We start from the raw sequence: 27,843 nt of genomic DNA, 5'->3' as shown, positions 1-27,843 counted from the left end.
TCATCTGTTAAGTTGTTTCCACATCTTGGCTATTGTGGATAATGCTGCAATGAATGTGGGGTTGAGACTTTATAATGAACTAACCACTAACTGAGCTTTTTCAAATAAGAAAGTACAGTTGAAAACAACAGTAGCTTCCTACTTAAAATAGTAAAGGAAAAGGGGAGAGAATTTGTGTTTTATTTGTCTTTTTCCTTTTCTCTCTCTATTTTCTTTTCTTTTCTTTTCTTTTTTTTTTTTTTTGAGACCTTATTATGAACCAAAATGATAGGATACAATCTAAGGTGACAGGCAGTGTTAAGGGCTGCGTTCAGGTTAGGGTGCTATTACTTAGTATTACAGCCAGCGGATCAGAAATACCCAAGTCCTCTGAGACTATGGCAATCACTTCCCCTATGGTTGCTGAGGATGCAATAATGGCAAAGAAAAGCAAAATAACACCTCGTTATTTTCCGGGGATTTGTCCCCAGATCTTAGTGCAAAAAACTCTGGCTCATGTATCTGGAGCAACCACTTCTCCTGAGGTGGTGAGGCATAGGTAGCTTCTAATCAAAGGAAGCCTTTACTATCCCAATGTTCATACCCAAGTTTTTGCATCTTATCATATTCTAACCACACATAAAAGGACATCAGCCTTGACCCTAAAGATGCCAAGCACATGAAGGTGTAAACCAGAGGGACAGCTATGCCTGTGTGTGCTGATCTTTTCCTGTTAATCCCTTTGGCAAGGGTGGCCCAATCTACCAAACCATAGCCACTCCTGCTCCTGGAGGACAGAGGCAGTGTATGAGGAAGGTAGTGGGAGTGGTTTTAAAGGACCCTTTTTCCTAAGGGCATCAGACATGGTAACCCTAGGGTGGTCAAAAGTGGCTGGGCTACACTGCAGTTCTTCTAGTCATTTGTTTCAAAACCCAAAGCAAGCATGCCTCCTGTTTATACTAATGGCACATGTAACCCTTTTTGTCCTGAGGCTGAGTACTTGGCACAAACACAAGTTGGTCATTTTAACCAAGTGTACAATGTAGTCTGGAGATCCAGTGTTATTAATTGTCCATTTTCAGCCTATCTAAAGAAGCAATCTTAGTAAATCCACTTATGTGTATGTGCATATTAAAGACCTAACTGGTCTTTAACCTGATTCCTTCTTCAAAAATACAGCTTTACTGGGTGAAGGGTAAATGGAAACTCTCTGTACTATTCTTCCAATGCTTTGAGAAGTCTAAAATTATCTCAAAAAAGTTTTTTTAGAAAGTGGAAAATAAAAGATAGAACAAAATGACTATGTCTTTCAGGGGAAAAAAAGGTGAGAGTAAGGGAGTAAAGATATTTTACTTTAAGGGAGTAAAGATATTTCTACATGTTTAATATTTATACACATACACAAAATACAGCTTTTATGATACCACACTGCTCAAAAACTTAGTGACTTCTTATAATTTATAGGTTACAGTTCAAATTTGTTAGTCTTGGAATGTAAAGGTCTCTTAAATTGAGCCCCAGCCTACCTTCCCAGTGTTGTAGGTTACTATTATCCTGCTCGAGATCCCTAGCCAAACTGAGCTTCTCCCTGACCTCGAGCAGGGATTTCCCCTTCTACCTCATGAAATCTGCAGCAACCAACCCTGCAAGGAACATTTAAATTCTTACTTCCTTCAAGAAGTCTTCCCGGATCACCTCCAACTCAAGGTAATACTTTATTCCTCTGTGACAAATGTTGCATAGAAACCTTTAATGCTTCATTAAAATATATTATTTTTAATATTCATGTTATGTGCTTATGTCTCATCTCCCCACTAGAATTTTTAAGCTTTTCAAAGTCAGGACCTTATATATTTTTTTGAATTCTTCACATTGCTTAAAATCTTAATTAATTAATTAATCCCACAAACTTTTATCAATTATCTTTTATGTGCCAGGCACTGTGCTGGGTGCTTGGAATATGAAGCATAATAAAAAGATTTCTTAAGGAAGCCTTTCTTGTTCCCCCTGGCCAACTTAGGGGGTCTCTCTTTCGAGATCCCATTGCATCCTGTCCTAATCACTATCTTATTAATACTTATGGGTATTGCACCACATGGTTTGTGGATTATGTGTCTGTTTCCTCCAGGATGCAAGCACCTTAAGAACAGACACTTGGTCTTTTTATATTATATCCCCTGAACTCAGAACAAAAATGTAGAAATGCTCAATATATGTGTGCTGAATGAGAAACTGCAGCTGAAAGTTGTGGTTGATTAGTGGAATAATTATAGCTGATACCCTCAGTTAAATAGGTGATTAGCTTTCAAACAAAATACATTCTTGTGATTTCTTTCTCCTCTTCCAATTAATGTATATTTTTAATCATGATGTATACATCATCACTAAAGTACCTCACGACATAAGGTTTATATATGCTGTAATATGAATACATTTGCCATCATAGTGATCACATCATATATAGATACTACAGATATATACAAGTTTTTTGAATTCCAGGAACAAATGTGCCCTGCCAATTCAATTATCTCTAGCTATGGGTATCAAGTTAGGATTAGACCTGGATCCCCTGAAGACAAATAATCCAATGTGGGTTTTAATCTGTTTTTGAATTCTAAGTATCTAGCACAAGCAAGGTGCCTAGAACATAGTATACAATAAAAAGTGTTTGCAGAATTAATTATATGAATAATTACAATTCCTCATCCTACCCAACGTGTTTTTTTGCTAGTCATTTTAATCTCTTATATTTTTTTATCAGAGCTGCTAAAAAATAGAACTTACTCATTTTAATTTTCTACTACTCTTCCTGCCTTTTTGCTCTAAAATCCTAAAATGCCAAAAGTGGGAGCTTGAGACTAAAAAGGAGCAACAAAGATTTATGTCATCCAGAAGTTCATTCTCAGATCTATATAAATGGCAAAGCATTGCATTCTTTTTTTTTTTTTTTTAATACTTTAAGTTCTAGGATACAGGTGTGCAACGTGCAGGTTTGTTACATATGTATACATGTGCCATGTTGGTGTGCTGCACCCATCAACTCATCATTTACATTAGGTATATCTCCTAATGCTATCCCTCCCCCATCTCCCCACCCCACGTCAGGCCCTGGTGTGTGATGTTCCCCACCCTGTGTCCAAATGTTCTCATTGTTCAATTCCCACCTATGAGTGAGAACATGCAGTGTTTGGTTTTCTGTCCTTGCGATAACTTGCTGAGAATGATGGTTTCCAGCTTCATCCATGTCCCTACAAAGGACACGAACTCATCGTTTTTTATGGCTGCATAGCATTCCATGGTGTATATGTGCCACATTTTCTTAATCCAGTCTATCATTGTTGGACATTTGGGTTGGTTCCAAGTCTTTGCTATTGTGAATAGTGCCACAATAAACATACGTGTGCATGTGTCTTGATAGCAGCATGATTTATAATCCTCTGGGTATATACCCAGTAGTGGGATGGCTCGGTCAAATGGTATTTCTAGTTCTAGATCCTTGAGGAATCAACACACTGTCTTCCACCATGGTTGAACTAGTTTACAGTCCCACCAACAGTGTAAAAATGTTCCTATTTCTCCACATCCTCTCCATCACCTGTTGTTTCCTGACTTTTTATGATTGCCATTCTAACTGGTATGAGATGGTATCTCATTGTGGTTTTGATTAAAGCATTGCATTCTTAACTGAAAATTGCTGATTCTTATTAACAAAGGAAATCTCGTTTTTTTTCCATATAATTGAGGCCCTCACTTATTTACTTGGGACAAACAGGTACATAATTTGCCTTCATAGAATTATCAAAATCAGTGTACTGAAAATTTAAATGCAGTCACAATTATTTAGTTCATGTTGCTCCAAAATATCACATTAGGAACTTGAATTAGAGAGACTTCGAGTTTTTAAACTGTGTCTTGATAAGTCGTATTACCACAGTAAGATTTTTTTTAAGTGCAATTTCCTGCAAAGTGGAGATTAATTCCTGATGCTTTGAGGATTTAGGTTCTTCAGATAAAAGACTACAAAGGGAAAACATGAACATACCATCTCCGGGAGTAATTATACTCTTTAGCATTCATGGATATTATGCTATTTTCCTGAACATTAGCACAACTTTGCTCTATTTCAGAATAAAGCAAACATTTCCTTGTGGCTTTAACTACCTATATCATAATTCACTGTGCAATAGCTTTCAGTGCTAGGATGTTAGGTAAATACTTGATTAATGAATTACTTTAGATTCCTAATCATTAAATATGGTCTCCCTGTCTTTTTTTTTTTTTTTTTTGTCTTTTCTTAAAATATTAACTACACTGCATTGGGAAAGCAAGAAAGCATACCTGCCATTTCCTCACTATGTGCTATCATTTCTCCTTGTATGTGTTAACACAGAGAATAAAAGAGAATCCTGTATATTTTAACAAAATGTTTAGTGGTCATAGCAGGATGAATGCTTTAAATAGGGCTGAGTATGCAATTGTTCTATTATCGAGACAATTGCCTGATTGAGAACAGCTCTCTGGAAAAGCTCCAAGTATGTGTCCAGATTACCACAGGGTGCTTGGAGTGATTAGAATTGCTCATGAGCAACCAAATGCTCTGGCTTGTCTCCACTAAGCAATTGAAGTATATGGGATCCTGAGAGACATGACTTAGTTGAAAGTATTCTCTTCCTGTTCTAGCCTTCTTTGCCTCACTGGAAATATTAAATGCACAGCAGACCTCTATACAGGAAGCCCAAATGCAGACATTAGGTTTGCAAGGTGTCCCCAGCCAACTCCACATGAGACAGGCTCTTCACACAGTCTTATTGCCTATAGAGTCCTGCTCTGATGAGAACTTTCAGACATTTTAAAATTAGGCATAGATTATCAAGCTGTGCCAAGTTGCCAAGTTGCAAAACCCAAAGATTATCAAGGGGTTTCTTGGTAAAAGATTATCAAGAAGGGGTTTCTACTATTGTTGTAAGAGGTGAAACTTGGCATACATTTTAAGACGAACATGGTCCTTTTGCATTTGAATTTTCAAAGGTGCAAATAATTATAAGTCAGGGATGGTGAAAATAGTAGTAGTCTTTGGATATATACATTAGCTTTTTTCTTTTGAGTGCTCACCATAGTATATCTTGCTCAGTTATCATCACCATGCAATTCTTTTTATAAGACAGAATCCTTCCCTATTTCTGCAATTTGTTTGGAATGAAATTCCATATTGAGGGGGATTTCCTCCATTGCAGATACTTTTAAGAAGAAGCCTCTGTACCAATTCTCCATCAACTTGAATGAGCTGAGTTTGGGTACTCGCAGAGCTTGAATGGGTCAAATACTCCTTTATCTGCCTCTTGGGCTCCTAATTACCCCAAGTCCTGTCTTTTTAGCTACATCTCTGTGACTGCTGCTTCTCAGAAGAAAATGATTCATTCTGTTATTTTCACGAAATCATGAAGAATCACATAATCTTTTCATCCTATCATTGGGCATTTAGTCTTAGGGAAAACAACATTTTGCCTAAGGATGTTTGGTTTTCAAATGGTTGAGCCTGACTTTTTGGCTTCTAAGGCCATGGCCACTAATGCCACTGAGCCTTGATCAAATTGCCCTTAAAAATATTCTAGTTAATAGAAGCCTTTGAATTTGGAGATAGGAAGAAACCTTACAAGGATCTAGGGCGACTTAAAAGAAAACTTCATGAACAAGATTGACTTACTAGAAAGCATGTTTGTAGGCATGAACATAGGTTAATATTATTCCATTTACCGGCTGAGTGATGTAGGGCTAAGTTGTTATTTGATGTGAACATCAGTTTCTAATAACTAAAAAATGGTTTGTTGTGATATTTAAATGAACTATCCATAATTTTGTTTCTTTTTTCTTCTTTTGAAGAATTTTGATTTTCAGTTTTAATATCAAGGAACCGAGGGCAAAACTTAACAGCATAGTGTTGGGTTTTACAGTGTGCAAAGAAATCCCTTGAAGCTCTGTTTATAAACTTAGTTGCATTTTTTTCTAAGCATGTTTAGGAAGCAGATTTGGAAGGAGCTAGAGATCTATGCACTACAAAGCACTAGCTTCTAGATCAATGTTTTCAGAGGGGAAGGATTAGGCAGTAGAAGAACATCACATGAAGATAAGCTAGAGAGTTTTTTGTTTTGTTCCATTTATGTTTTAAATTCATATACGTTGAACTTTAATATATGTTAAATACTTATTTTTAAGTCCTGTCAATATCAAGTGGAGGTGCCATTAATATTCCCATTTAGTAGATTAGGAAACAGGCTTTGGATGTCAGATATCTTGCCTCATGTCTCATGGCTAATAAATGGAGAAGCTGCTATGTGAACACAGATGTGCTAGACTTAAGCATTTAACAACAAAGCAGGAGGGTAAAGATGCACGGGGCCCACTCTGGAGTCAGGTCACCACTTACTAGCTGTGAAACTTGGGTTCTTAATCTCTGTGTCTCTTCAGTTTCATATCTATAAATGTGAATGTGAATGAAAATAGGATTAAATGAATTAATATGTGTAAGCCTCCTAGTATGGGGAAATGAAATATAGTAAGAACTTCAGTGTTAATTGGTGTTGTCAATATTACAAATGTTTGTTAATGACAGTCATTTTAGGGTAATCTGTTTAGAATTTATGAATGGCATATCCCAATGCTGTTTTTTTGTTTGCTTTGTTTTTCTGGCTGAAGGAGCCAGGGAGCATTTCAGTAGGCATTCTCTACATCTCACCTTCTCTAGTCTGCCCACAAACCCCATCATAAATTCTTGCACAGTCCATGTTTGAAGAAGACTGACTGGTGCATTGCACCTTTTTATAACTAAATCATGGAAAAGAAAAATTGCATTTCTGAGTTTCTAGGGGTCATGCCAACTCTGTCTTCATTTTATACTAAACTAAAAAATAGAGGGGAAAAAAGATCTGGCTGAGGTGATATTTCTATACTGTTAGAAATAGTGATGTTATTTTTCATGAGCCTGGAGTTTTTAACTTCTGCCTATTCTTTAATTCATGATCTCTTCTGTGTGCTGGTCTTGATTTTTTGTTCTTTTTCAACGTAACTTCTGAGAAATAGAGATTGATTAGTTTTGTGCCTCAAAGGACATACCTCCAATTGCTCTAATAAGTCCAAAGGAAGATGTGAGGAATAGCACATAATTCCAAACAGAAGAGGGTTTGTAGCTGGTATGAATTAACTACTGATCTTCATTCTTCCTCCCTATACTTACTCTATATTACCTTCTTTATTCAAGTTCAGCTATTTTGACTTTTGGGGACATATAACAATAAAAATGCTTTCTTTCTAGTTATTATGATCATGTTATTGAATAATTTATTATATATATTTTTAAATGGAATTGAATGTGTATGATAAAAGTATATGAATAGTTTTTGTATTAGAAGGCAGAAGAAAGTATATGAGTCAAATATAAGAATGAGTTCCTCTGAGTAAAAAGTTACATTTCGGAGAGGTATGACTGCACCTACCTATTTACTACAGAAAATAGGTTAGCTGTGCATTTTATCCAAACTTGTTATTTACTTGTCATTTTCCATTTAAAACAATTGGGTACAGTAGCTGTATACTGTCTACAACTGCTGTGCAGGAAGACCTCAGGGCCAGCTTCTCCTTGGTGTAGAGTGAAGAGATACAAACATGCTTTGGAAAATGTGTTGATATCAACCTTAGACGGAAGGGTTAGGCTGAAGACAATCTCTCACAATGATTGTGAAATTGACTTAACCAATACTTATTGTGTGGTTATCTTCAGTAGTGCTAATTTCTGTATTCACATGATAGATAGAAGTAAATAGGAGAGTGTCAAAAAGTTTTCTGTAAATAGTAGTTATTGAGTCTTTATTCTCTTCATTGTGGAGGGAAGATGAGAAAAGGGGATGGGGGATTATATTCCAGACACAAGAAATCTCCAGTATGGGGGTTTGGGAGCATCAAAGAATGGGACTGGAGAACAGCACCTGGTGCCTGTTGAGTAAGAGGTGCTTGCTGCTTACTGAATTGATAAATATTTATTGATGGAGTAAACAGGGTGCTGTGAGAAGAATGATGGGAAACAACCCTCTGGGATGTAACAGGGAAAGGGTAGAGAACCCCCTAAAGAACTGAAACTCCATCTTCTCAGTAAGTAGTTAACAACTTGGGTGCTGCTGACTAGTGAGGAAGCCCATGTTCTTCATAGGTGTGTCTCCAAGCCTTCACTTATTCATTTTTGTTACATCTGCAAATACAGTAGTCCCCCCTAATTCACAGGGACTACATTCCAAGACTCCCCATAGATGCCTAAGACCACAGATAGTACTGAATCCTGTGTATAGTATGCTTTTTTTCCATCTGATAACCGAGACAGCTACCAAATAACTAACAGGTGGATAGCAAAGACAGCATGGATATGTCGGACAGAGGGAGGATTCATATCCCAGGTGGGATGATGGGAGATTTCATCATGCTACTCAGATTGGTGCACAGTTTATAACTTATGAATTGCTTATTTTTGAAATTTTTCATTTAATATTTTTGGACCACAGCTGACCACAAAAGAGTAAAACTTGGGGAAAGCAAAACCGAGAATAAGGGGACTACTATACTTACTACTGTATTGATGTCAGCCTTATGCTGTGTTGGTGGGTCATGTGACCAATAGAGAAGGGTACAGTTGTATGTAAATCAGAGATAAGACACAAGATGTGATGTAATGCCAAGCCAACCACCAAAGAAAAACTGCAGAATTTAGTGAGTTATTGAAGCACTTGCCATCCCGAGTAGGCAGGACAGCATGTGTGGTTGGGAAAACATTTCTTATTAAACAAACGGTGATGCAGTACTGAAGAGCTACTGAAGGAAGAGTATACACTCATTTCCAGTTTTTCCAAACTTGGCATCTTTAACCAATGTTGGCCTTTTAATCTCTTTTAGTAATTCTATCTATCATTTGTGCTATGCACATAAAAAGACAGTAAGCTACCATTACAGGTGGTGAATAGCTCCGGAAGGGGTTTGAGCAAGGAAACAATTTTATGAGGCTTGTGTTTTAGAGAGATTATTCTGGTAGAGGTGTGAAGGATGGATTGGAAGGAGGAAAACTTGGAGAAAGGGAAAACATTTCAGAAGTGACTGCAATGTGTGAAAGATGATGGATGCTAGAACTAAGGCACTGACAGTGAAGATGGAGAGCCAGGGATGGAAGAGGGATGTTAAAGTGATAGAATTGATGAGCAGTTGCTAAGGGAGTCGAGAGAGAGAAGAGTCAGGGATGACGCCAAAGTTTTTGTTAAAGCAAGTGGGCAGAGTGGCAGTATCAATAACTACATAAGGAATCTAGAAGAAGATGCAGGGGGTGAGGTTGTTAAATATAATAATTATTTCAGTTTTGGATATACTGAGATTTACACATATGTAAGTCATTCAGGTGAAGACATCCAATTGAAAATACAAAACTTAGTCTCAAAAGAGAGTTTTTTTTGTTTGTTTGTTGGTTTTTTTTAAATAAGGTCTTGCTATGTTGCTATGTTGCCTAAGCTGGTCTCAAACTCCTGACATCAAGCAATCGTCCCACTATAACCTCCCAAAGCACTGGGATTATAGGCTCAAAAGAGAGCTTGAAGTCCCCAAATGAATCAGGGAGAAGTCTAATTTCAAGGAATGATTTCAGGGTAAATTTAAAAAGGAAAAAAAAATTATGGTTAGATTTATTTCTCATTAAAAGTATTAAAGTTTAGGGTTAATAGTTGAGATAATTCTTAGCATTAACGTTTGCCTTTCAAAGATTTAATATTCATTAATTTTGCTTGGCCTATAATTTTATATTTTGCGGTGAACATAAAGCATATTCATCCCTAACTGGAGATCTCTGCAGCTTAAGTCTTCTGGATCATATATAGCCAGGACCAAGCCAGGACAACAGTATTTAAAAGCCAAATACCTAAGAGGAATACCAAACTAGAAATCCATAACTCTGGAATGCCAAACTTGAAATTATGATGAGTTACTGGTGATACTATAGTAGTATGTTAATAAGAAAATAGTATGTTAATAATAGTATGTCATAATAGTATGTTAATAAGAAAAACTAGCTCTGTTGATTTCTTGACTAGAAATATAAATGATGTTATTCTTTATAAAATATATGCTCCGCAAAATGAAGACTATGCTTTTGAATATTAGAAAATATTTCTTAAAAGTACAGTAGCCGAACCTGAAACAAATTTGATGATTGAGTATAGAATGATTTTTTTTTCTCCTTTTTTCCTGGGCTTGAGTCCATCAGCTCAGGAAGGAAATATAAATTAATGGAACCTAATTTAAATTTTAAATCCAAGGTTTTGAGACCTGTCCTGCTGAACTGTGGATCCATTGTGAATATGCTCTGTTTTGAAATAAATTTGTCCATAAATGATGGAAGAAGATTTCAGACCAAAAAACACTTTTTTCCTGGGCTACATCTGAGACTTGGATACCCACTCTTGATTTTTGCTGTTTGGTTTAGAAGGGACTGACAAGTTACACGTTGTTGATTTATCTTCCTTGGCTGACATTTTTTAACAAATGTCTCAGTGTTAGAGTTGGTGTCGTGCTTGATGTTTTCTTTTCTTACTCTTTAATATCACTTGTTAATTTACCTTATATCAGAAAAAGCATGCAACATATGTGTTAGTAATGATGTCTACTGAGGGAAGATTGGCAGACTATCCTATGAATGGTATGTAGACTGCAAGTAGATCATTTTGTGTTTTATATTTTCACAAATGGGTGAAGGATATTGCTGTTTCAGGTTTACTCTCTAACATTGAGGGAAACTACAATAGGAATTCATTATGAATATTAACAAATATTTTCTGAATGAGATATCACAAAATGGTTCAGAAAGTTTCCATAATTTATCTAAGTGGCTTTATATCTTTCAAGAACAGAAAGTCAAGTAGTGGGATCAGCATCTAGTTGTGGATATACTGATTTTTAAAAATTATTATCTTAATTCATATGGAGTAAATTTAGTTCATTGAAGCATACAGCATTCTAACAAAACAAGTACCAGGGAATTTTATTTCTAACAACAGTTTACCAATCTAATGGCCATATACCCTCTCCTGACTTTAGCCAGACACCTTACAAAATACTGCTATTGTTCACACAGGAGACGAGGAGATGAGTATGGCTGGATCAGCAGAAATGTATTCCTACTTTTGGAAACATAACGAAAAGCACACACACTGGCTCTGAATCAGTAATATCTTTATTTGCAAACAATAATCTTCTTTTACTAATTATGTATAAACCTTGGTTTTCTTCTTTAATTTTTACAAGTGATTACAAGTAAACTGATATAGCAGGGAAATCATATATTTCAGTGCCTCAAAACCTGTTAATATTGATTTATCCATTTGTTATCATTGAATACTTACTATAGTTGTAGATTGTGCCATGGGAAAAATAGAGAAAATGTAAGGTATGATCCTAATTTCTTAAAGACCTGACAGTAAGAAATGGAAGTATCCATTCATATATTTAATTTCAGTGACATTAGAAATCCCATATTCTTTGAAGCTAAGTGAGTGGTATAGATAATAAGTACAAATAAGAAACTGGAGGAAGGAGACTCCTCCAAGAACTAATAGCAAGAAATAAAATTTCATGAAGAAGATGGGAGCTAAGGTGCACTTTTGGTAAACATTTTATTATAACAAATTTCACACAATCAAATGTTGAAAGAATTTTACGTTGAATATTAGTATGCTCTCTACCACACTTTGACATTTTACTATACTTGCTTTATCACATATTTGATATATTTTAATGATAGGTAAAAATTGGACAGGTCCAGCTAAAAGGATCAAAGTTTGCTCAAGAGTGGGAAAAGTTAGAAGGTAGATTTTGTGGTAGACATGCTCCAGTGTTCTCTATACACATTCTTTATAATCCCCTCTCATGTTGTTTCAGGATTGGTCTGTGTAACTGTGGTAGGCTAAGTAATCCCTCCAACCCTCCCAGGGATGTCCATATTTGAATCCCTAGAACCTGTAAATATGTTATCTTACATGGAAGAAGTGACTTTGCACACGTGATTTGTGAATAAGTTAAGGATTTTGAGATGGAGAGATTATTTTGGATTATCTAGGTAAATCCAGTGTAATCATAGGGTCTGTTTAAGGGGGAGGCAGTAGATTCAGAGTTGAAGAGGAGATATAGGGTGGAAGCAGAAGTCAGAGAGGAGAGAAGATGCAATTTTTCTGGCTTTGAAAGTAAAGAAGCTATGAACTAAGGAATGTAGGTAGCTTCTAGAAGCCAGAAAAGGAAGGAAACATTTTCCCCTAGAGCTGCTCATGGGAATGCAGCTCTGCTGACCCATTTTAGACTTATGATCTCCAGAACTGTACGGTGATAAATTTGCATTGCATTAAGCCACCAAGTTTGTGTTAATTTGTTACTGTAGCAATAGGAAACTAGTGCCATGACCAACAGAATATGGCAGGAATTAGGGCCTGTAAATAGCCAGGTTAGTGAGCTTGGATGTTTCCCTGGTCAGATCTTCAGATGATTACAGTTCCAGTCAGGAGCTTGACTGCAATCTGTGGGAGTCCCTGAGCTAGAATCACCTAGCTAAGCCCGTTACAGATTCCTGATCCACAGAAATGTAAGATAATCAGTGTTTACTGTTGTAAACATCTGAGTTTGGGGGCAATTTGTTATGCAGCAAAAGATAACTAATTAGTACAGAGTGAAAAGGTAGTTTGAGAGGGATTGTGGACAGTTTTGAATGCTAGACTCATTGCCTTCTCAGTGGGGAACCCCAGAAAGTTTTTAATCTGTGAAGTGACCAACTCAAAATAATAGCAAGATTGATCTATTTGGATATATTATAGAAAAGAGGTTGGAGGGAGGAAAAATAGATGTAGTAAATTTAGATAATAATATTAGATATTGTAATGAAAGCCTGCTCTAGGGCTATGAATATAGGAAGGGAAAGGAAAGAACATAGATCAAACTACAAAGAAACTCAGTAGGACTTGGTGACTGAAGGTGCTTAAGGCAAAGGGAAACTGAGGAATTGGAGATGGTGTGTTTTGAGTTTGAGAGAACAATGGTATAATTCTGAAAATGGATTTTTTTCCAATAAGAGCCAGTTTTTCGAAGTTTCTTTTGCAGTAGTCCTCTCTTATCCATGGTTTTGCTTTTGCAGTTTCAGTTACCTGTGGTCAACTGTGGTCCAAAAATAGGTTGAGTGTAGTACAAGAATAGAGAGAGAGAGAGAGAGACACCACATTCACATAACTAGTATTATAGTATATTGTTATTATTGTTCTATTTTATTATTAGTTATTGTTGTCAATCTCTTACAGTGCCTAATTTATAAATTCAACTTTATCATAGCTATGTATGTATAGGAAAAAAGACATGGTATATATAGGGTTTGCTACAATTCAAGGTTTCAGACATCCACTGTGGATCTTGGAATGTATCCCCCACACATAAGGGGAAGTGGGGGCACTACTGTACTTTCTAAAACCAAGTTGGATAAGTGAAAATGTTGAGAAAGAAGTTTAGGATAAAGGACTTCATTACCTGCCTTGTGGGGGCTTAGAAATGTAAGATAACTAAGAGACAAAATTACGGGATGAGAGTAAGAGTTAGGGATGAGACAATAGGAAGCAATGTTAAAAGATACCTAACTGTGTGTTATAAAGCACTTTGGCTCTGAGTGGACTTATAGCCAACCCAGAGGAAATGCTAACAGTGATGTGGTTTTGGTATCCATAAGACAAACACAATCTGAGAGAAATGTCTCCATTGGATCTTCCTAAAGGTCATGCACATCTTCAGTATTGTCCTGTGGTAAATACTATAATTCATTTTATAGGGTTTTTTTCCCCTTAATGTGCCCAATGAATATACAGTCATACATTGCTTAATGATATAATTATATTCTAAAAATTGTGTTATTAGGCTCTTTCTTTGTTGTCCAAACATCATAGAGTGTTCTTACACAAACCTAGATGGTCTAGCCCACCACATGCCCAGGCTGTTTGTTTTGTTCCTAGATTACAAACCTGTAAAGCCTGTTTCTGTACTGGATACTGTAGGCAATCGTAACACTATGCTAAGTATTAGTGTATCTAAACATATCTAAACAGAGGAAAAGCTCCAGTAATAATACTGTCATATAATCTTATGAGACCACTGTCATTGAAGGTGTGATCTCTTATCAACTAAAATGTGGTTATGTGGCACATGGCTGTAATAATAAGAAGAAAAAAATCCAATTCCAATCCATCCAACACACTGGTGTTAAAAAATAAACCTTAAGAAAGTGTCCAGAGATTGATTTTTCCATTGAGAGTAATTTATTCATTTATTTAAAAATATTTATTGAGTATTTGTTATGTACTTGAGTCTGTATAATTCTGAGAGTACAGTAGTAAATTTTTTACATATATGAAGTGAAGATGACTGGAGAGAGGAGTAGGAGGTTGATGTGTAAGTCAGAGAATCCACAAGTAAGGAAGGGATAGGAATGAACATAGATGAAACAGTTAAAAGAAGCAAGGTAGTAAGATAGTGCATGCCGTGATGATGAAGAGAGGGAGAGAGACAGAGAGAAAGGGTGTGCAAGAGAGAGAGCAAGAGAGCAAAACAGAGACAGAAAGAGAGACAGAGAATGGACCCTGGTTTACTACAGCTTCAAGATGATATTACAGAGATATCAATGAAAGGAAGAAAGACTAAGTCACTGGGTTTGATTATTAGTTGATCATCAGTGATATTTAGGACTTCATTGTCAATACAATGGTAAAGACAGAAGCTAGATTGCAGGGGGTTAAGGGGTCACCTTATGGAGATGAAATAGAATAAGTCTTATTCCAGCTCCATGGGCATGTCTACATCACTTTATGTCTCAGTCCATAAAATAGAGTAAAAATGGTGATCCTCCTCTAGTCTAAAATATGAGGAATGCTTTGAACTGCTGGGTGAGCTAATACTCTAAAGCCAGGGCGGTGATAGTAGTTATCTGTGTGTACTTTGAATGAAACTGGACTTAGAATGCTGAGCTAGTTGGTTTGTGGAGCCTACTTTCAGAATGTTACCTCTAATTTTACATTCATGAAAAGCATTCCCCTGCCTGTACTAGAATCCAGAATTTTTTGTTTATTATTAGTGGTGACTGATTGTCATTTGTGGACTTTGATCTACATGTAATGAAGTGGAATTTGGCCATTGGTTGTGTTGCAAAGCTTTTCTGAGTAGTGTTATTGCATCTTAGTTTTGACAAAGTTTGTTACTCCCACTAGTATTTAACTGGTATTAAATTCAAGATTATATTTTCATAATGTTATTTGGAAACCAAAAGAAAATAATTGGTATGAACATGCTTTGAAAAGTTAAAGGATTATATAAGTATTAATTATAATTATCATTATTAAAGTGATTTAATAGAAGTATTATTCTACTAAAATAAAATTACAACTGCTAAATTCAAGATGTCATTGAGAAGAGGGGAGAAGTTTTTTTTGCTATGGTTTATTTCAGCTTCTGTATAACTTATATGGACTTTCTAAGAAAAATGTATACAGGCAATATTTACAAATATGTGTGTATATTTTAATGATGCTATGCTGGATCATTTCTGCTTGGATTATTTGTGGCCTTATTTAATTCTGGACTTATTTTCCAGCATAGTTTTGGGAATACGGATTCAATAATTTTTAGATATAACCAATAAGTACTGGGTGACTACTCTGTAAAAGCACTTCTTCATATCTCACATTTTAATCTTCACAATAGCTTCATCAGAGCAGGTGTTATTACTTTTTTATGTATTAAAAAACTAAGGCTCTGAGAGGTTAATTAAATTTTCACCCATGGCGTGCATAGCAGGGATTAGATGACTAGAACCCTACCATTAGTAGACAATAAGCTCAGATGGTGAAAATCAATTAGCTTCAATAAAGCCTAATTGTATCTGTAAATATGTTACAAATATCATACCGTGTCTCTGAGTTCTGAGTCAAATTTGCATTGTTTTTGACGCAGCATTGCCTTCTGTTACCTGACTGCTCTTGTATAGTTTAGAATGAATGCGTGGCAGTTTGCCCTGTAGGAACAAATCTAGTCTATGTGGATATGCTATCATGATTCAGTTAGGTCTCAAGATCAGTAAATTAATTTATGTAAAGAATAAGATACTATGTATTTTGGTTTTCAATACAGAACCATGAGTAGGAGAGTTTGTATGTTTACTGCATGCTAACCAACACTTGTTTTGTTCTTTACGGTTTACCAATTTCACTCGTTAGATCCTGACTTTTACCCTGTATCGTAGATAGGGCTGAGAGTATGCACCTCATTTTACTCACAAGGAAACTAAAGCCAAAGAACAGTGTGTGATTTTCTCAGTAGCCTTCAAATATATTGGCATAGAAAATATTCTGATAGATAAATAGTCTAAGGACAAGTGGATTCTTTGTAATATCTGCAATGCATTTTATTTCTTATATAATTAAGAGCTTACTGCTAGATTACAGTTTGATTTAGGTAAAACTTCTCAACATATAGTGTACTTGAGGGAAAACAGAAGACCATAAAAAGTTTCCTTCTTTTATTGCAGGAATAGCATATGATTTATTTGAAGCCTAATTATTTTCCAGAGGAATGATCAACATGTTTCCAATAGCTGTATGTTTTGTGTTTCTGTAGAGGGTTAGAGGAGAAGCTGCCAGTTTCCTCCCAATAGTGATGTTGCAAATCTCAGAACTATGTATATGCATGAAAATTTGCCCTACCTATTACCTTACTTTGGCATGTGGCATTTACTTGTGAAAAATGTCACGATATCTAATAGGTTTATTTCCTAGTCATGGATATAATGCAAGATAACATTAAACAAGAATAAGTATCTGTTTACCAACATTTAAATGATAGTTCTTTTGTTGTCAGCTGGCAAGTACGGAGCACTTACCAAGTGCCGCCACTCCACTGGGCTCTGGGGAACACAGCTCTTCCTTAGCTGAGCTCATAATCTGAACTGTGAGGCCTACACATCAGGGCAGAAAGCTTCTAGTTTCACTTTTCATATAGTAATTTCAAAAGCATAGGAGGCTTCGCAAAACATCTTTTAAAACAAAGATGCTTCTCCACCATCTCTAAGATAAGTTGGTTCTTTTTGGCAAAGGTAATTTTAATTGTTAGTACATTTCCAAGACAAGAAATGCAATCTGTTGACACGCCCTTCAAAATAATCAGATGAAAACAAGGAACACAAATGTCCAGCCCTGAACTCTCCATTTTTCCTCTTGATGAATCCTTTCTTATGCTTTAAAACAGTTGAGTTTACAAACACACACACACACACACACACACACACACACACACACACGTATTTCTGGTAGGCGTGGAGATATATATCTATATATGTCTTGCTATTAGGGCAATTCCCTGAAAGATTACACTACCTTCTTTATGCATAATGTCAATGCCTGATATTAAACAGAAATGAACTATGTGACTATGCTTTCCTTTTTAAATATGTGAACGTATTTCTCTACAGAGTTGTTTTGTAGCCGTATTGCTACTAAAGTGGTGCCCAGCTCCAGGCCTGCAGACTGCTGACACACAATTAATCTCACAAATTTATGAATGCCAAAGCATGGAGCAAAATGAAAACAACTGGGGGAATGTTTAAGGGAAATAATTGGACTGTATCCAGATGTGCATGTGTAAAACATCACCACTTAACTCCTCCCCCATATCCTGTCTGAAGAGAGGATTTTTTTTTTTTTTGAAAATAAACTGGGGTTATTTAAAAGAAGTTGTGGTCTCTGACTAAAACTGAAGAAGCAAGGCCAGGCTGGCCATAATTCTGTGTGTTCTTGTATCTTTGTTTCTTAATTAACTCATTAGGTGCTGATGAATCAATCTGCCTCATGTCTGTTTTTGGTGGGTGTTGCCACAACTTTATGAACTCCATTTAAAGATAATATGTAAGGGGTTTCAAGACTGATAGTTGATTTCTCTGAGTTTTTGGTTATAACGAACTGGAACTTTTTACTGTTAGAAATAGGCAACATTATTGTAGTGTGAAGGTCATTAAGCTGGGATGTGACGTCTGGTCAAGAGGAAAAAAATGTGACAACATTTTATAGATTTTTTTTTTTTAACAGTCTGTCCAAGATCAGTTAGGGGAAACAAAAAAAAACGATTTCTCTAAGATGCTTAACTCACTAGATAAAGCATAAAAATGGAGATAATAATGTTGAGTTTGTGTAAATGAAATTAATTTGGGATCTGGCATCACTGGGATATGAGAAGCTAGAGGACATGGGTGCTCTGAAGAAATATTTTGCAGGTTGATGTCTAACCATCATTACATACCTTAAATGGTACTAGAGGTGAAGTAATAAAACACACTTTTTCCCTTAAATGCAAATATTTCCTCAAAAATAAGATAACCAAGTCCAGCAATAAATCCAGCTCATTTCAATAAAATTTTCTCCACAGACTTGCTTTTCTCCTACTCTGTGTAAGGACAAAAATAAAGATGAAATGAATTGCAATGAACCTGCTCAGAGGTACTCACTAAAGTGGAGCATGCCCTGCATGGCCCTCCCTCTATCTGCACAGTCCTCAGAGACTGCCTGAAAATTCAAATTCTGGGCCTCATTAGGCGCAGAGTCCTAAGATTGGGTTTCTGTTTTTATTCAAAGAGAGAAAACAAAAGTAGAAAAATTTGAATACCCAATCTTTTATACCATTGCAGGAAGGCTTAAGGACCCCAATCGCCAGTTTTCCTGCAATTGGTGACTTCAGTATGAGAATAGTATCAGCACTTTATTTTGAGAGTAAGTATTGATAATGTAGTATCATTCCAATTGTGCAGGTAATTATTTAAAGTCCAATTTTAATCATGACAACTGAATATAGTTTCTATCAAAAAAATTTCTTAGTTCCTTTACCAAGAACTGGTAAAAAGGCAACTTTTTAACCAAAGGGAGCTAGGTACGGAAAGGCATTGACTGTCCTGTCCCAGATGCCAAAAGGTTAGTGGAAAGTGATGGCCATAGAGAGGGAAAGGGGATAAGAAGATCACTTGTTTCAGTATTAATACAGATATGCACATACAGCACCATCTCTAGATGATGCCTGTTATTCTCCATATTGTCTCCACATACTACCCAATAGAGATATATTTTATTTAGCCAGTTTTGGTTTCAAACACAAATAATTTCTGGGAAAGTTCAATATATTGGTTTTACACACTTAATGGATATAATATGATGTTGAAAATATTCTGTATTATACAAAGTTTTTTTAAGTTAACACAAATTAAATTTTGATGTCATAAGTCAAGACTTGGCAAATAAATACTAAGAATTATCTGTGTACCAGTTTAAGGAAAATACAGTGATTCTGGGTTTCAAAACCCAAATACACTGAAACATTATGGATTTTTTAAAGTAGGCAATGTGCTTGGTCTGGCAGTTAATAAAACATGTTAGTTGCTTAAAAGTATTGCCAATTATTTTGGTAAATACATTCAAACTTTTTTTTTATTCTTTTATTTTTTGTGATAGGGTCTCACCCTGTCACCCAGGCTGGAGTGCAGTGATGCAGTCATGGCTTACTGCAGCCTCCACGTCCTGGGCCCAAGCAATGCTCCCACCTCAGCCTCCCGAGTAGCTAGGACTACAGGGTTGCGCCACCATGCCCTGCTAATTTATTTATTTATTTATTTATTTTTTATTTTTTATTTTATTTTTTTGTAGAAACAGGGTTTCACCAGGCTGATTTTGAACTCCTGGGCTCAAGTGTTCCTTCTGCCTTGGCCTCCCAAAGTGCTGGGATTACAGGCATGAGCCAATACACCTGGCTTCAAAGTTTTTGTTTTTTTTTCTAGAGAATCAGCAGTGTAATCGAAATTAATATTCTAGTACTCAAAACAATAGCAATCATAACAATAATAGCAAAATCTATGTTCTTGGCTCAGTTGCACTCAAGTAATAGCTTGACCTTGGATTAGTTGCTTTATATCAATTTTATTTCTACAAAATAGCGTTAGTATCCCTATCCTGCTCAACTTACAAGTTGTGAAGTTCATTAGGTTTATTGTTGCAATGTTTTCTAAATCTTCTCATTAAATGATGTTAAAACCTACTAAGAACTCAAAGAATCCCAGACATACTGATGGACGATTTAGATATGTAATCTGAATATAGCATCAGACAACCTGAACTGTTAAGCAAAGAAAATTGTCACAAAATAAACATGGAAAATATCATTACATTGACCACCATTTAAATTGCACAGTTCTTGTAAGACATACCCACTACATAAAATAAAACCCATCTGCAGAGACACAGCAGTTTTTCTGCAGTTGGGAAGTTGGTGATTGAAAAGTAGGAATTTGAAATTAATTTTTTTTAGAAATTGAGAAATTTTATCCTCCCTTCTAAACAATGACCCTCAACACAGTAATGAGCAGCACAATCTGGAGGGTATGGTAATATCACAGAATATGTCCCCAGGCTAGGTGCTCAGGGCCTAACTTGCCTTTTTAAGAAATTCATTGTTTCTGTTAAATGTTGCTCTCTTCATATTGTCTACTTTAAAAGACAAATACTTCTGGGATGTGTAAGCCCAGGAGTGGGAAAGGAGGAAAAATCATCTTAGAGTTTATTAAATACGGAATCTGACCCATGGACTTGATATGTGCATTCTCGTTGCAGACTTGGGTTTGGGGTTTTACAAATGTAGAATCCAAATATTAGAGAAGTTCATCGCTTTCCTGTCACGACCTCTTAAGGGAATGAACTGTGTAGCTGAGATTTGATCCCCTAGTTGGTCTGCCAGCAAGCCCATGTTCTTTCTTTTGCACACCCTATACCATATAATAAATTAATTCATGAGATGCTTTCTTTGTAACAGCTGAGAATTGGAACACCAAGAGAGCATCGAACATCTGGAATAGAAGTAAAGTGATTTGAAAAAAAAAAAAAGGGAGGCTGGAAAGCTTAGTCAACACATAGGGGCAGCTCCTCTCACTCAGTGTTCATGCTGGGTCCTGAAGATAAGTAGGTTTTGCTCTTTGCCTCAATGGTCTTTGACGGACTCTGGGTACTAAAGCTAAGATGGAATTGAGGGAAGCTCCTAATGCCTCCTTTATTTGCATCGGCAGTGAGATTGAAAGAGGCTCCTTCAGTGTGTGAATACCTGAAATTAAAGACTAGAAATATGCATTTAGACTGTTTACTTTAGGTTTCCTGTTTACGTTTGTTCCAATTTTATTCTCTCACTGGGGAGTAGAATTGGAATGCAGAGAAAAAGGGGTGAGCACAAGACAAAGGGAAGTGAAACTCAATTTTGAAAGCAGAACCATTTTTACATTTCAGTTGAACTGTGGGTTTCAAACATTTAGCTCTCTATTGGAAACCGTTGTGGGTGGGGTGCATTTGTAACAGAGCTTCACCTAATTCATTCTATATGCTTGGCAGAGGAAAGTCTGAAATCAGAGCCAAATTCCAAAGAGCCTCTGAGGGAAGCAAGGTCACACTCTATTCAGAATTATATAGCAACCTGGCCTAAACAGAAGATTTTTAATGTGTTTGTGCACTTAGGAATCATTTTTCTAGACTTTGGTAATTGTTTATCCATTTTGTGAAGTTCTATTGTAAATGTATTGCAAACACTGCTTCATAGCTAGATAAGAACAACTGCTGAATAATCTAAGTCAACTAAGTTTAGCTGGTTTTGAAACTGGGAATAAAATAATATAGAAGGGTTTGTTGATTAGTTCCACTATGATAATAAGCCTGGAGAAATGTCTTAGGAGCCACATTTTGACTTTTTTGTCTGACGAATTTGGCCCATCCTCAAATAGATTGTTTTTTAATTCCAAGCAGTCATATTATGAACAGTTGTTATATTTTACATTGTTTTATAATTGGTCTCCTGCATGATAAAACTCATTTGCAAGGCAGAAAGGCAAAAATGTGAGAAGCAAGAAACCAAACGTTGTTAATCAGTAATTACAATAAAAATGGGAATAAAGAGAAATGTCATTTTAACTCACTTCCTGGGAAGACATTCCAGAGTTTGGGGGATGACAGAACATCTTTTGGGTGCTTAGGGACCAAAAGGGAGTGAGGACTTCAGACTTTGAAGTTATTTTTGCTTACGACCAACCAACTTTACCTCAAAGTGCAGAGTGCTTAAGAGTTAATTTAAACGTCGGTTACAAATTCCAAGAAATGTGGAGATACAACCCAGAAAGGCAACATGACCTAGAGAGCTGAACAAGGGTTTGGGAATGTGGACTTGGTTGTTAACCCTGTGTCAGTTGCTGTTTTTTTTTTTTAACTTTGTAATGATGAAATACAGTTTCCATTCTCCTGACCACCCTAAGGTAGTACCAACCGCAGGTAAAATAATATACAAGAGACATAATATAAAAGGGTAAATAATTTAGAAGGACAACACCGTCCCCCCCTTTTGAAGATGACATGGATTTAGAGCATAGTTTTAGTTATTTTTGAGAGGTCCAGAATCCAGGCATCTGCCTCTTTTGATACAAAGGCTGCTACTTCTTGCTTCTTCAAGGGACTTCTCACCCTCTATTGATGGTCAGCCCCCTCTCCCTGAAGGAATCAGAATCAATTGGTGATAGAAAGTTTTGAGAGCATCCTTTGCCAGCCTGGAAGTATTTTTCATCTCTACCAGTTGTTCTTTAACTTTTTGAAGTTCTGTAAACATTTAAGAACATCGTAGGAGTTATAGATGTTTTCATCAGGCTATTGCACACATTCACAGATTGATTTCTAAAGACTCCCCATCTTGAAGATTGTTCATGGATCATGGGTTGTGAACCCTAGCTATGGAGGGTTTGTGTCTCTAAGCTCTGAAAACCTCACCATCCAGGTTGTCCTCTCTGAGAAGCTACTCTCCACGGCCAGGTCACCTTAATGTTGAAAGGAAATATCTTTGCACATGATTTGTTCTCTTCTTATTCTGCCTGCCTCTTAAGTGTCAGAAGACCTCCCTAGAGGGAACCTCACAACTTTATGTCATTATTTGTTCCAAGGCTCACTTGTAGGTTTGGGAAGGTTTTCTTTTCTCCTTCTTTTCTTTGCATGAGAGTCTGTCCCATCTGCCTTTTCCCACCAGCAGTCCAGAGTGACCACTCTCAGATTTTTCACACCACTTACGCTTTGTATCAGCAATATGATATTCATTTTTCTCTCTTTTGGTTTATTTTTAAATTAATTTTTACTATAAAATATTTTAATACATATATAAATGGAGAATAGAAATAACACCCCTTTTAATACAATCTTAGCATTATAATATGCTTGCATCAGATTCTTTAAAATGGTAATTACAGTTACACAGTGAAGATCTTCACTGCCTCTGCCCTGACCCCTTCTTTTCTTCCCTCCCTGGTAGTAAGTGCTGTTCTTTCCAAACATGGTTCATCCTTTACTTTTAAAAATTATTCTTCTGGGTAGACCTGATATATTCAATGAGACTACATTTTCTTGAGAATGGATAGTAGCCTTATTTTTGTTTTTGTTTGTCTTCAGTGCTCAGGGGTCCTTAATATGTGACAGCAGATGCATGGAGGTGGGGATGCGTGGCGCTTGTGCCTCCTCGTTTTAAGGTTCTTCTCCATCTTGTCCCTCAAAGATGGTTTGCATTGTTAACAAATTTCGAGAAAATCACTTTTTCTCCTTTCCTATTTTTCTTCTTTCCACAGAAGAAAATTCAGATCATATGAGATTTCATATTTCTCTGAATATCCTGTTGCTCTTCACTTCTCCTGTTTCCTTATATCAGGAATGATTCTTTGTCCTGGTTTCTCAGTTCCTTTATTTGCAGATTTAGAGAAATAATCTTGCTTTAGGTCACCTTTAACTTTATTCAAATAGTATAAAGTAAGCAATGAAAAGGTAAAGACAATTAATATAAACCCCAAACCCACTATGTATGTCTACTAAGAACAAAACTCAATAAAAAAAAAAGCCTTGAATTCCAAAAGTATGTGTGTGTATGTATGTAATATGTGATTAAATTGACAAATTTATTTGCTTTCCAGAAATTTTGTTTCTTTACTTTGTGTATTTATACCCTTTGAAAATCCATCAATTTGTTTTGGCAATTCTGATATTACTCCTATTTCACAAGTAAGGAAACTGAGGCCAGGATGGCTAAATGACATCTCAGGTAGCAGAACTATTAGGAGTTAGACTAACGTCTCCAGATTTCTTTTCCTTAGGCTCAGGTGGTTTTCCTGCTTCAGCCTCCTGAGTAGCTGAGAATCCAGGTTTGCCCCACCTTGCCTGGATTTTCAACAAATGGGACTGGCCCTCTAACCAGGAATTGAACCTGGGCTGTGGTGGCGAAAGCACCAAATTCTAACCACTAGACCACAGGGTGGAGATTTCTTCTTTTTTAAAAATCTGCCCCTCTTGTCACTGTTTCTTTTTATTGCTAAATAATATTCCATTGTCTGGTTGTACCACAGTTTGTTTAGCCATTCACCTGTAGAGGGACATCTTGGCTGTTTGCAGTTTTTTGGCAATTATGAAAAAAGCTACTCTAAACATTTATATGCATGTGTTTGTGTGAACATGTTTTAAACTCATTTGGGTGAATACCTAGGATTATATATAATTGCTGCATCATATGGTAAGACTACGTTTAGTTTTGTAAGAAACTACCAAATTATCTTTACAGATGGCTGCATCATTTTGCATTCCTTCCAGAAATGAATATGAGTTCCTGTTCCTTCACATCTTTATCTCTATTTGGCATTGTCAAGTTTTTTAATTTAAGGAGGCCCAAGTTATTTTTTTCTTCATGGATTGTGATTTTGATGTTATACCTTAAAACTCTTCACCAAACCCAAGTTCCCCTAGATTTTCTCCTATGTTATTTTCCAAGAGTTTCATAATTTTGTGTTTTGTGTCTAAGTCTGTGATGCATTTTAAATTAATTTTTGTAAAAAGTGTGAGGTCACTGTGTACATGCAGTTCTTTTTCGAGTAGATTTATAGTTCTTTCAGCACCTTTTGTTGAAAAGACCATCCTTTCTCTATTGAATTGCCTTTTTCCCTTTGTCCAAGATCAGTTAACTAGATTTGTGTGGTCTGTTTCTGGGCTCTCTATGTTGTTCCGTTGATCTGTTTGCCTAGTTTTTCACCAATACCATACTCTATTACTATAGCTTTATGATAAATCTTGAATTTGAGTAGTGTCAGTCTCTGATTCTTCTTCTTGAGCATTATGTTGGCTATTCTGAGTCTTTTACTTTTCTATGTAAGTTTTAGAAGCAGTTTGTTAATGTCTACAAGATAACTTGCTATTATTTTAATTGGGATTGCATTTAATCTATAGATCAATTTGAGGAAAATAGACGTGTTAATGTAATTGAGTCTCCCTATTCATGAACATGGAATTTCCCACCATTTATTGAGGTCTTCTTTGATTTATTTCACTAGAGTTTCATTTTCCTCATATAGATCTTTTTCATATGTTAGTAGAAGCATATCTAAGTATTTATGTATTTATTTTTGGGGTGCTAATGTAGATGACTATATTAGCCCATTTTTATGTCACTATAAAGAAATACCTGAGGCTGGGTAACTTACTAAGAAAAGAGATTTAATCGATTCACAGTTCTGCAGGCTGTACAAGTGTGGCTCCAGCATCTGCTTCTGGTGAGGGTCTCAGGAAGCTTACCACCATGGCAGAAGGTGAAAGGGGAGCAGGTGATGTGACATGTTGAGAGAGGGAGCAAGAAAGAGAGAAGGGGGAGGTCCCAGACTCCTTTAAACAACCAGAACTCACATGGACTAACTGAGCAATAACTCATTTATCACCAAAAGGATAGTGCTAACCCATTCATGGGGGTTCCATCCCCATAATCAAATCACCTCCCATTAGGCCCCACCTCCAACATTGGGAATCACATTTCTTTTTTTTTTTTTTTTTACTTTAAGTTCTAGGGTACATGTGCACAACGTGCAGTTTGTTACATATGTATACATGTCCCATGTTGGTGTGCTGTACCCATCAACTCATCATTTACATTAGGTATATCTCCTAATGCTATCCCTCCCTTCTCCCCACACCCCCCGGCAGGCCCCAGTGTGTGATGTTCCCCACCCTGTGTCCATGTGTTCTCATTGTTCAATTCCCACCTATGAGTGAGAACATGCAGTGTTTGGTTTTCTGTCCTTGCGATAGTTTGCTCAGAATGATGGTGTCCAGCTCCATGTCCCTATAAAGGACATGAACTCATCCTTTTTTATGGCTGCATAGTATTCCATGGTGTATATGTGCCATATTTTCTTAATCCAGTCTATCATTGATGGACATTTGGGTTGGTTCCAAGTCTTTGCTATTGTGAATAGTGCCACAATAAACATACATCTGCATGTGTCTTTATAGCAGCATGATTTATAATCTTTTGGGTATATGCCCAGTAATAGGATGGCTGGGTCAAATGGTGGTATTTCTAGTTCTAGATCCTTGAGGAATTGCCACACTGTCTTCCACAATGGTTGAACTAGTGTACAGTCCCACCAACAGTATAAAAGTGTTCCTATTTCTCCACATGCTCTCCAGCACCTGTTGTTTCCTGACTTTTTAATGATTGCCATTCTAACTGGTGTGAGATGGTATCTCATTGTGGTTTTGATTTGCATTTCTCTGATGGCCAGTGATGATGAGCATTTTTTCATGTGTCTTTTGGCTGCATAAATGTCTTCTTTTGAGAAGTGTCTGCTCATATCCTTCACCCACTTTTTGATGGGGTTGTTTGTTTTTTACTTGTAAATTTGTTTGAGTTCTTTGTAGATTCTGGATATTAGCCCTTTGTCAGATGAGTAGATTGCAAAAATTTTCTCCCATTCTGTAGGTTGCCTGTTCACTCTGATGGTAGTTTCTTTTGCTGTGCAGAAGCTCTTTAGTTTAATTAGACCCCATTTGTCAATTTTGGCTTTTGTTGCCATTGCTTTTGGTGTTTTAGTCATGGAGTCCTTGCCCATGCCTATGTCCTGAATGGTATTGCCTAGGTTTTCTTCTAGGGTTTTTATGGTTTTAGGTCTAACATTTAAGTCTTTTAACCATCTTGAATTGATTTTTGTAAAAGGGGTAAGGAAGGGATCCAGTTTCAGCTTTCTACCTATGGCTAGCCAGTTTTCCCAGCACCATTTATTAAATAGGGAGTCGTTTCCCCATTGCTTGTTTTTGTCAGGTTTGTCAATGATCAGATGGTTGTAGATATGTGGTATTATTTCTGAGGGCTCTATTCTGTTCCATTGGTCTATATCTCTGTTTTGGTACCAGTACCATGCTGTTTTGGTTACTGTAGCCTTGTAGTATAGTTTGAAGTCAGGTAGCATGATGCCTCCAGCTTTGTTCTTTTGGCTTAGGATTGTCTTGGCAATGCAGGCTCTTTTTTGGTTCCATATGAACTTTAAAGTAGTTTTTTCCAATTCTGTGAAGAAAGTCATTGGTAGCTTGATGGGGATGGCATTGAATCTATAAATTACTTTGGGCAGTATGGCCATTTTCACAATATTGATTCTTCCTATCCATGAGCATGGAGTGTTCTTCCATTTGTTTGTGTCCTTTTTTATTTTGTTGAGCAGTGGTTTGTAGTTCTCCTTGAAGAGGTCCTTCACATCCCTTGTAAGTTGGATTCCTAGGTGTTTTATTCTCTTTGAAGCAATTGTGAATGGGAGTTCACTCATGATTTGGCTCTCTGTCTGTTATTGGTGTATAGGAATGCTTGTGGTTTTTGCACATTGATTTTGTATCCTGAGACTTTGCTGAAGTTGCTTATCAGCTTAAGGAGATT

The 27,843-nt window shown here is 36.4% G+C and overlaps 1 protein-coding gene across 9 annotated transcripts in view; it reads left to right on the top strand.

Annotated features, from left to right (window-relative positions):
• The window catches only part of DNM3 (dynamin 3), a 575,478-nt gene that overhangs the window by 319,750 nt on the left and 227,885 nt on the right, over nt 1–27,843 (top strand). The window contains exon 15 of one of the 9 annotated variants that reach the window (XM_054456219.1): nt 17,537–17,790. The exons of the other annotated variants lie outside the window; for them this stretch is intronic. Coding sequence (XP_054312194.1) covers nt 17,537–17,671 — 135 coding nt within the window. The 3' untranslated portion in view covers nt 17,672–17,790. Of the gene's footprint in view, nt 1–17,536; nt 17,791–27,843 lie in introns of those variants that run through there. 9 annotated transcript variants of the gene reach the window in all.

This window comes from Pongo pygmaeus, chromosome 1, assembly GCF_028885625.2.
Source record: "Pongo pygmaeus isolate AG05252 chromosome 1, NHGRI_mPonPyg2-v2.0_pri, whole genome shotgun sequence".
NCBI classification, from domain to species: domain Eukaryota; kingdom Metazoa; phylum Chordata; class Mammalia; order Primates; family Hominidae; genus Pongo; species Pongo pygmaeus.
This window is presented reverse-complemented; position numbering and strand designations above follow the sequence as displayed.